Raw genomic sequence first — 10,955 nt, 5'->3', positions numbered from 1 at the left:
TGTAACACAGGTGAAGCTGTTACATTATAGGGAAAGGGTAAGCTGTGATATATGAAATGACAGAGCAGACGCACACTGTGACGTCACTGTGAAAGTGCTCCACGAGCTCACATAAATTTCAACAGTGTGATGAGAAATGGTCAAAATCTGCCATTGGTTTTAAAAATTGGTTTGGGAGTGTTAAAGATTGAACCCTTTATTGATCATATGTACGCTGTTTTTCTGAGATACAGCATTGTAAAATTACAAATTTACAACTACGTCAAACGTGTTGACGTCATGAGTACTTGGTAGTCGGTAAATGTACAAAAATATTAACGAAATCGTGTTCGCGAACTATTCACGCGGATGAAACTACGTTTCCCATGACCCACTTCGGAGGTGCGACCGTAAACAGAAGAAAGCGGAAACAAAAGACCTTTCATAAATACACTAACAGAAACCCGGCGGGTGAAGTTACCACGGAATGAACTACAGCCAGTGACATCGCCTGCTGTATTACTGACATTAAAACTTGGGGAGTCAAAGGGAGTCGCGCAGAATCAGTCAACATGGCACTGAAAAGAATACAGAAGGTAAGTGAGCAGCTAGCTAAGGTTTATCAGCTAATGGAAGCTAAGTGGCCCTGCAGATGCTAACGTCACAGTTCATACCCATCCTAGGATTAATAGCAACTCTTCTCGCGCTATTTAAAAAATAAAATATTTTTAATGACTGCCTAACGTTCCTGGAAATTACTCAGTTGTTGACACCTCGGTGAACAGATAGAAAGGGCACTGGCAAGTTAAAAGTTTTTACTAGCTTTCCCACCAATGTTAGCTCAGCAAACACTGTTTTGGGCTTCTTCATTTGTTGTTTTTTTGCGACTTGTTTTATAGTTTTCCTAGTTACCACCTCGTGTTCAGAAAACTAATTACGGCTTTGTCGTTGTTGTCTCGATAGTGTGTACTAAACGGTATAGTCAGAGAAGTAACTTTATACAACACATTATCAACTGCTCCCTAGTTGTGCTAATAGCTTCTTCTTCATCTTAGCTCTATGTGCTAACGACAGATATAAAACGGTAAATTAATGAGATATTAGATTGAGAGTATCCTTTAATAGCCCAGTTGAATTAGAGAATGTTCTTGAGGAAATTGTTGATATAAGTTTGTGATAATGCATGCTTGCGTTATCCAGTGCCTGAAAGGTGAGGGCTTTTCGCTATTGTCAGTACCTTTTCTGCCCATGTAAACTCGCTAGAACCATCTGGGAAGCTTTTCATGTAAAGAATCGGAATTCAGTTTGTGTATAAGTAAAGCCTGGTGTATAGGTAAAATAATAAATTTATTGCTCTGGCTTTGACTGCTTAACTTAAATTATTAGACACAAAACTGAACAAAAATACCACCTTTTCCAGTCTCTCAACTAATTAAACTTAAACTACATATTCTTTATGTACAGAGTACAGATTTTCATATGCTGCTACTCATTTTGTATTCTTGGAGCTCAATTACTTATAAATGTGTTTGTTTTCATTAAAATACAAAACTTTTAATTCTTTAGTGCCAATTTGTTATTTGCACAAGACCAGAAAAGCCACTGCACGTTAACTGAAGTAATCAATGAAATTCAATAGGAAAAAAAATAATTCTGTCAAATACAGCTTGGCATTTGATGTCTGGAAATATTTTCATCTGATAAACCAAAAGAAGAAAAAAAAAATCTTGCCATGATGTACATCTGCATTTAGTGTGATTTGAAGAGGGGTTCAAACGTTTGTTAAATGTTGTTTATTTGGAAAATTAATGACAGTGTCTTTGTTGTATGGTGCAGGAGCTGCAGGACTTGCAGAGAGACCCTCCAGCACAGTGCTCTGCTGGACCAATGGGCGATGACTGTGAGTACCTTCAATTTACGGCACAGTTTCCATGTTTGAATATTGTCTGAATATACTATTATCAGATAATTTTTGAATCAATGTGTATATGATTGTCTGCAATATAAATCCTAAATTGTTCATGTGTGTTAAAGTAATTGTTTGACAGTCTTTTGCTAAATTGGTAAATCCATTTTTGATAATTTGCCTAGAATATTAATTTAATTGGAAAAATTCAATAAATTGTCAGTCAGTTTTAAAATTGCAGATTTACCACATAAACATAACAAATCATCATGAAACTGCCCAATAAGAATCAAATTGGAACAAAATTTCATTCTAAAGCAAAAATACATTATTGAATTACCTCAATACTAGAAACTCTCCCAAACCATCCTCAATTATAATCATATCACCTGATTCCTTAATAGAAATAAATGTATTAACTTTCAATTATTTTATGTTTTACCTGAAATTATTTTTCAGAAACAACCCTCATACTGGGAAGGGAAAAAGTGTATTTAGGAAAGTTAAAAATTGGCCAAAGATCGTGAAGATGTAAGAAGAATCAAGTAATGATTGTTGTAATCTCAGTCACAAAATTCTTGTGCAGAAGGCAGCAGCAGTCTGATCAAATAACCAAAGCCGTCAGTGTGACAAATGTTGGCTTAATACATCAAAAGCAGCTGAAACTCAACTTTAACATCAAAAACCAGTGACTGTGATTTCACTTTTGAGTTGAGCCTTATGACTTGAAAAACATGATTATCTCCAAGGTAATGTAACTCCCTTGATTTTAATGGTAGTTGATTTTTCTGCACTCTGGAACATTGTATAACTTTATTGCCAAAGCAATACAGGCCATACTGCACTTGTTCGTAAAGTTCGCAGCTATGTTAGAGGCAATTATTCATCGGTTTATTATGCCATTGGCCTAACTCCATCCCGGGGCATTACATTGGATAAGAACACATTTCTTGGCATCTTTATTACATAACTGGGTCTCTGCTTGCATGACTGCACAAAATGAATATATATGACAATAATACCATTGTGTACTTAATGGTTTGAAATGAGAATCAATGAATAAGAATGAATTTCAATTGTAATTGTAAATGTACCATTTTTACTGTGCAAGCAGCACCATAGTGATAGGCAGATTCATTTTCTAATTCCCCTACTTGCTTCCTTTCTAAAAAATTTCATCACACTATCGAAGCAATATTTTTTCTTCTGGTTATATGTACCCGAATTTAGTGTTTAAGTTGTCTCCCTGCAGGACCTTACTCTTTGTCTTCAGTGGGACCATGCCTTTCATAGACTGTTTTTGTCTATAACTTTCCTACACTGCTTCTCCTGTTGCATGCATCCTCACTGCTCACCAGCACAGTGGTGTACAGCTTCTAATCAGAACACTTTCCACTGTGTTACTGGAGTAAGTTGCAAGGGTTTCCACCACTAGCAACAACAGAGGTTCAACAAATGCATATTCCACACCTGATTTATTTATTTATCTATCTATCTATTTATTTATTTATTTCAAATCCAAATGCTTTCAAACAACAGAAACCGCTGCCCCCCAAGAAACATCAAATGCATCTTCTGCATATCTATCTCTTAACTAATTTCTTTTTTTTTCTTTTGCTGAAAGTTGAATCTACCAGTGTCTCACTCAGCTCCTTGAAAAACAGTTACCAGCTGGTAGGAAGCAATTTGACATTACAGTGGTTCACAAATTGCTGAATGCCAAGGTAATCATGACAATGCTATGTTAGTGGGTGTTTTAAAGTCACAACTATTAGACACTGAGGCAATAATTCTTCAATACACTGTAAAACCATGTATTGCCATATTGTCCTGTCTTTTAGCAGACTTTGTTTTTCTGGTAACAGCGTGATGTACCTTGGGACATACTACATACACAACCTACACAACCTTTTAGGGCAGTCATGCTTGAGCAGGTGATGACTGCCAGCTAGACAAACAAAAACCACTGTTATGTCTGCAGAAGAAAACTTGCCTTGAACAATGCAAATAAGGTGCTGTTGATGTCAGATAAAGATGGTACATGATATAAACTCCCTTTTGAAGTTAGGAGGCGGACTGAATAATGATAAACACACAAAAACTCTTTAAGTTCCTACTCTGGGAACTGGATGGGAGATGCCCCTAAAATATTGGCTTTGGTCTATCTCAGGGGCTAAATACTTGTGAGCCTATTGCTCATCAGGTGTGATCTCAGATTCCAGCACAATGGTTTGAAGGGAATAAAAGATTTATCCACAGCTACTTCATTGACATGAATGATACATTACTGAGGATGTGATGATACAGTCAATGTGTTCTTTTTTCAAACAGTCAATAAAAGGCAAACATTTCAATACAAATTATATTTCATGAATAAGAATGATTTAATTGCTCGTTTATGCTTTCTTGTCTATGTAAGACTTGAAGAAACAAACTATTGCTGCGTTCCTTACAAGTTCTTCTTTCAGAGTCTCCAGTGCAGAGTACTAATTTTTTTTCCCTTTTAATACAGACTTGTATCCATCAGGGTCACTTTGGCATAAAAGAGAAACCTACAATAACTGCTTGTGTTGACAGTGTCACAATTTAAGTGACTGTTTTGACATGTTTGCTATAATTTTTGTAATACATTTTTATCAATGCCAACTGCTTACTCTTTGTATCAGGTTTTCTTTATTTTTCTAATTTTTATCTCTATTATTTTCAGTGTTTCATTGGCAGGCTACTATAATGGGCCCAGTGAGTATTACCCTTCCCTTCAATATTATCAGTCCTGCAGCCTCCATTAGATACAGGTTGCTAGTTGGTTGTCAGTTGATGGACCCACACCTTACATTGGCATTCCTCTCTGTAGTTTTGATTTCTCTGTCATCATAGTTGTGTATTTATGTTGTTCAATACATAGCTCTTGTTGGAATTTTAGTTTACATAAATTCTGCAAGAGAAAAAGATTGTATATTAGAAGAAGGTTATGATTTTTCATGTCAGTTTGAAAAACGCAAGGATATGCAGTTTCATGTTATAATGAATAGAATATTTCACTATATTTTCTTCAATACTTCATTGTTATGCAACTACATTATTAAGCAAATAAAGAAGGTGGAGGATTTAAGTAAGGGTCAACAGTTCAGAGCAATGGACAGTGTGGAAAAGAGGTGAAGAAACAGGTTCAAGCAGGTTGGAATAACTTAACGAAAGTGTCAGAGGTAATGTGTGAAAAGAGTATCAGGAAGAATTAAAAGAAAGTGTACTAGACAGTGGTGAGACCAGCAATACAGTATTTTTAGACACAGTTGCATTGAGGAAAAGACAGGTAGAAGAGCTGGAGATGGCAGAGATGAAGATGTTGAGGTTCTCATGCTGGTGATGAGGATAGATAGGATCAGGAATGAGTCTATCAGAGGAACAGCACATGTCAGGTGTTTTGGAGAGAAGGTCAGAGAGCCCAGACTGAGATGGATAGTGTACAGAGGAGGGATATTGAATTTGTTGGTAAAAGGATGCTGAGGTTAGAACTGCCAGGCAAGAGGCCCAGAGGAAGACCAAAGAGAAGGCATACGGATCTAGTGAAAGAGGATGTGAAGTTAGTTGATGTGAGAGAAAAGGGCCCCGAGAATACGGTTGAATGGAGGACGGTGATTGGCTGTGCCGACCTTCAAAACGAAAAGCCAGAAATAAAAGAAGATGCATCTCAGAACCTACACTTCCTTTGCAGTTGTGCACCATTTTTCTTGGAAACTTACCATGTAAATTAGCATGTTGCCACTTAAGATTATTTCATAATTGTTTGTGGATATCTTCCTAGACTGTAGGCACTGATTGTTTTCACCTCCAGTCTCTTGCTAGACTTTGATGATTAATTTTAAAGTTAAATTTACATTTGTATGTGCAAGGTAGTTAGTTAAGTGAGGGAAAATAAAACTTAATTTTACCATTTTGGACAAGAACAACATGCTGTTACAGTTAAAGAAAGACATAATAGCCAGGCAAAAAGAAAATGTCAGCGTTCCAACCATAAAACATGTCATTAAAAAAAAGTTTTCCAGATTTTATGTTATCAAGCATTATCATTTTTATTTAAAAAAAATAACATGTCAGGGAATATTTTATTATTTTTTCCGGGTGCGTATGCCTATTTCGGTGAAAGCCGATGACCCCAGTGATGAGAGGTACCCCTTTGTCCCTTTAACTCTTATGCTTTAACTTACATTTAGATAGTTCAGACCTATCATTATTCAACCAGGAGATTTAGATTTTTAAAATGAGTATTTTAATTTATTGTATGATGATATATCTGCCTGTGTAATTGAAGTTATTATATTTGAAAATGACCAAAAGGTTTCATGTTAATATCTCAGGGTGACAGTCCTTACCAAGGAGGGGTTTTCTTCCTCACGATCCACTTTCCAACTGACTACCCCTTCAAGCCACCAAAGGTAAGGACTCCTCTTGTAGCTGTATGGCACAAAAACAACCTAGCCTCCATAACAACTCCCCTTTGGTCATTACTGAGACCCTCACATTGAGAACACTTCAGCTTGTCATGATGTGAGACATATAATTTGAAAATGCAGTCAGGAGTTCTTGACTCTCTCTTAGTAGTTCTGAGCCTCAAATCAGTTGATCATAAGATATGAACATTTACCATTTAGTTCAGGGTTGGGCAAACATTTTGGCTAAGGGGCAGCATTGACTTTTAAAAGTTGACAGAAGGCCGGGTCAGTACAAGATACAATACATATGGAAAAAAAGAAACGCATTTGTTAAATGTACATATCAGACTCGTCTGATATTTGCTTTGAAAATAAAACCAGCTTGGTTTTGAAGGCTCTGACGTTTTCTTGCATTTCCTGAGCAAACCAGTTTGTCCCTTGAAGCTTCACACTAGCTTGTTCATGTCTGTCAGTATTTCCACAGTAAAAGCTAAATCACAAAGCCAGTCAGGGTCATTCAGCTCAGCAAAATTCTGAGGTGTTCTGAAGTAGCTTCAAAAATGAAATAATCTGCTCTTTGAGCTCCCACATTCAGTGATCCAATCATTCAATCATTCACATCAAGTACAAATTCTGTACCAATCATTGGCGGGCTGGATGTGGACTGCGGGCTGTAGCTTGCCCACCCCTGATTTTGTTCAAACTTGCATGTAAAAAAAAAAAAAGAATCAAACATGACTGAAACCATTTTCAGTCAAACAGTATAGAAGGACTAGGCTGCTGTCCTCTTGTAGTTTTAAGTATTATGACCACAGCAAGGAATTCATCATCAACATCAAGAATAGGGAGTTTCTGGGACATTGCAGCTAGAAATAGCTGTAAGGTTTTCATTTAAGCAAGTCAAGAAAGTCCTGCAAAGATATTTCCCTAACATTAACAAAGTAATTGGAATCAGAATCAAAATGCCAAATTTGATTTCATACATTTCCCTCACTAAACCTGCATACATGCAAAATATCCCCTCACAATCAAGATAGAAAAAACATTTGTGAGATTCTAAATACATATCCAAGGAATTGACATTAAAATGTGCAAGAAAATTCTTGGCCCCTCTACCCCTAATGTGAGGTATAACCTGTTTCTGGGAAAAATGCAACTTCTATAAGTTAACAAGATGTTACCGTTGTGTGGTTAGCTGCCTTGGGGCTGATCTAAGCAGTAAGATAGTAACAGTCACCATGGTAACTGTATGTGAATAAAAGGTGATCCTCTGTCTCACAGGTAGCATTTACAACAAAGATCTATCACCCAAATATAAACAGCAATGGAAGTATCTGTTTGGACATTCTACGGTCACAGTGGTCTCCTGCACTAACAGTGTCTAAAGGTAAACACAGTCTTTTGTTGAGTTTACTTATAAAAATTTTATTCATCCACCCATTCACCCAGCCACCCACCTGTCCATCCATCTCCTTCCGCTTATCCTGCACTCAGGGTCACGGGGGATGCTGGAGCCTATTCCAGCTGTCTGGGCGAAATGGCGGGGTACACTGGCAACCAGTCCAGGTCGCCGGTCAATCGCAGGGCCACATACAGACAACATTCACTCACTCAGTCATTCGGGGCAATTATCCCCATTTTTTTTTTTTTTCAATCAACCTACCGCAAGTTTTTGAACTGTGAGAGGAAACAGGGAGAACATGCAAACTCCACACAGAAAGGTCCCCCTTTCAGAAACGAACCAGGGTCCTTCGTGCTGTGAGGCCGAAGCACTAACCACTGCCAAAATATTAAGTACAAAGCAGCAAATTCATTGTCGAGAAACTTAATTGTAAGTTTTGTGACAAAGGGGGATTAAACACATTTTGATGCCCTCTTGTGTGCATGCACTTATTAGAAAATGTTATCTCTTGGTTCCCAAAATAGCCTGATAACATGCATGCATTAGACATCCTGACATTAACCTCACAACCTAAATTCAACAAATTCAGTTATTAACATCCAAACGGTGGTATCCAGCTAGACGTGACTAACAGATGGGATCTCTGACATAATATTTTGATATTGTATCTATTGTATCTTGATTTTGAACTTAATTGTTAAAAAAATCCTATTTGCCAACATATAGCTGTCAAATGAAGACATTTTACATCTTTTTCTCAATGTATCCTCTCTGTATCCCCCAGTTTTATTGTCCATATGCTCGTTGCTTTGTGATCCAAACCCAGACGACCCCTTAGTTCCAGACATAGCACAGATCTACAAGAATGACAAAGACAAGTAAGTGGACAAACATGTGCCTTTGCACAATTGCTTCTGCTCAGTCAGTCATTCACAACTTAATCCTGCTTCTGTCTCCTCAGATACAACAAACTAGCAAAAGAATGGACCCTAAAGTATGCCATGTAAAGGAAAGCTCCATCGTATACAAATACAGACAAATTTTCTTTTTCCTTTTGTAAAAGTCACAACACACTGTAAAATATAGTCGGGAATCAGTAAGTAATCCTAGGTAACATCCATCATTAACATCAACTTCATAATGTGTTTGACTTCAGCATGTGGCTTGAAGGGACATCTTGACATTTAAAAAGTTTGGCATGTTTGGTTTTGTATCAAGGAAATGTTCCTTCACAATCCCAGAGTCATTGCAACCTGATTTGTAGCATTCTTTTTTTGTTTTATGAAACTTAAAATCCCACCAAATCATTGATCAAACGCTCTACAACTGAACACAAGACACAAGTCATTGATGGGGCAAGGCCAAACATGTTTCCCATCATTCTAACGAACATCTGTACAAGTTTTCTATCTCCTTTTAATATTGTGAATCACTTCACCTGCAGGATGTTCATTTCTTTTGCTTCCTGGAGCAGATGAAATTTGCTGGAACAACATACTGTTGCAGTTGCCCTGGAAGAAGAGCAATTTGTCCAATTCATTTTATTATTATTACTATTATTATTATTATTATTATTATTATCATTATTATTATTATTACAACTATTATGATTGCTCCGTCATTGTTGTTGGAAAGTATTAAATCATCTCTGGAAATATGATTTTATTCTGTTTATTTTGGATTTTAGTCTGTGGTCAATATGCTATTAAAGCTATTACAATAGATGCAATGTTAGAATTTGTTTGGATACACACACGCAATCACATGAGAATATGATTCTACACATTTTGACATTCAACATGTCTCTTTCTGTAGGCTCTGTTGATCTTTATACTATTCATAAGTTTGATACAAGTCAAAGAATTTGTATTTTATAATTGGTCGTGTGTTTCTCTTATTCCACTGCTTCTAAATAAAAGGGTTTTTACTGTATGGACACAGCAATCTGAAAAGACCTTTTTAGCTTTTAAACAATTTAGATTTTTTTTTCTCTGATGAGAATGGGGGGTAAAAAGTCTCTGTGCTTTTAATTGAAATTTTCTGTTACTGTTATATAACATGAATGCTAAACCAGTTATATTTAAAATGTTTATCTCAGGTATCTTAGCTATTTTCCCATGTATTACTTTATCAGATTATTGAGGAAAATCAAATGGTTAAAAAAAAAAACTGAAACTAAGACAAAAGTGTTAATTCCTGATGTTAAAAGACAAAAAAAAACAGGATGATTGATTAAAAATGGTTTATTCAGCATCTCATATTCTGACAAACTATCAGTAAAATAAAGCACAATGAAAAGAAGACCGAACAAAAGCAGTGAGCTGGAAAACACCAGGCTGAGATTCACACATGAAGGTCAGCCACCAATCAAGATGACAGACTGCATTCAAGGATAGTATATACTGATTTCCGTTGTGAATTTTGTAACACGGTGCTTTGTTCGCTAGCTTATTCAACACAGTTCAGCTTTTATTTCACAAACAGGGGCAGCAGTAACATTAATGTGTATGTTGTTTTTATATGGGTGAAATCGCATTATGGTGGTTTTCCTGAGGTTTCCTTAGGCAAGATATCCCTCGTAGAACCTGTTGATAATGATGACTTTCAAAAGTTCCCCAACAGACAGAAATGACGTGTTCACAAGCTGGAGAGCACTATTTCTCAAATGAAGATTCATAAGCAGAAAATGTATTTTGTTAGTAATACTTCTGATGACCAGGAGGCAAAGAAAGCTTTACAAGCAGGTTTATTGGCAAGATGTGGGTGGGCCCCACCTCCATGATTTTATTTACTATATTTTGCAAATATTATTAATAATTTAAATAATTTAGCAAATGTTTTGCTAAATAAATAGAAAATTCATTGGAAGTTTGCAACCAGGTTGGGTTTAATTCACTTTTATTAAAATATATTATTTGATTTGGTTGCATTTATTAATGACCATATTTTTTTGTTATATTTATGTAAATTTATGTATATTTATGTAAATTTTAGTTGTATAGGATGTTTCAGAAAATTTGGAGTAAGACGAAAAGTTCTAATATTAAATAAATAAAACAAAATGAATATTTTATTATAATAATATTTAGTATAAAACATCATGGGCTATTTCAGAATTGTGTTACTTAGGATTGTATCGAAACTCACAAATATCAGACATTTTTATAAAGTATTATACCAGCTATTCACACCTGTTAACAATATTTCATATTTTTGATTGGGTCACATAAGTGCT

General features: G+C 36.0%; 1 protein-coding gene across 2 annotated transcripts; it reads left to right on the top strand.

The window, feature by feature from the left end:
• Positions 1 to 389: 389 nt before the first annotated feature.
• Positions 390 to 9,444, top strand: ube2d1b (ubiquitin-conjugating enzyme E2D 1b). Of its 2 annotated transcripts, XM_086140573.1 has the most exons (7): positions 390 to 575; positions 1,816 to 1,879; positions 4,593 to 4,624; positions 6,244 to 6,321; positions 7,600 to 7,705; positions 8,505 to 8,598; positions 8,682 to 9,444. In XM_086140573.1, the coding sequence occupies exons 1-7, from the start codon at positions 552 to 554 to the stop codon at positions 8,725 to 8,727; spliced, it is 444 nt and encodes a 147-aa protein (XP_085996699.1). In that variant the 5' UTR covers positions 390 to 551; the 3' UTR covers positions 8,728 to 9,444. The 2 variants fall into 2 exon arrangements, with proteins under 2 accessions (XP_085996699.1, XP_085996698.1); XM_086140572.1 differs by lacking the exons at positions 8,505 to 8,598; positions 8,682 to 9,444 and adding an exon at positions 7,813 to 8,498.
• The last annotated feature ends 1,511 nt before the right edge of the window (positions 9,445 to 10,955 follow it).

The sequence above is a fragment of the Fistularia commersonii genome, chromosome 33 (genome assembly GCF_037954325.1).
Source record: "Fistularia commersonii isolate RoL2024-O1a breed Wild chromosome 33, RoL_Fcom_v1.0, whole genome shotgun sequence".
In the NCBI taxonomy this organism is placed as follows: domain Eukaryota; kingdom Metazoa; phylum Chordata; class Actinopteri; order Syngnathiformes; family Fistulariidae; genus Fistularia; species Fistularia commersonii.
This window is presented reverse-complemented; position numbering and strand designations above follow the sequence as displayed.

Coding starts and splice junctions, on each gene's coding strand:
- ube2d1b (XM_086140572.1), top strand. CDS start 552: ATGGCACTGAAAAGAATACAGAAG. Junction 4,625..6,243: donor AGGCTACTATAATGGGCCCA/GTGAGTATTACC, acceptor TTAATATCTCAG/GGTGACAGTCCTTACCAAGG. Junction 7,706..7,812: donor TGCACTAACAGTGTCTAAAG/GTAAACACAGTC, acceptor TCCTGCACTCAG/GGTCACGGGGGATGCTGGAG.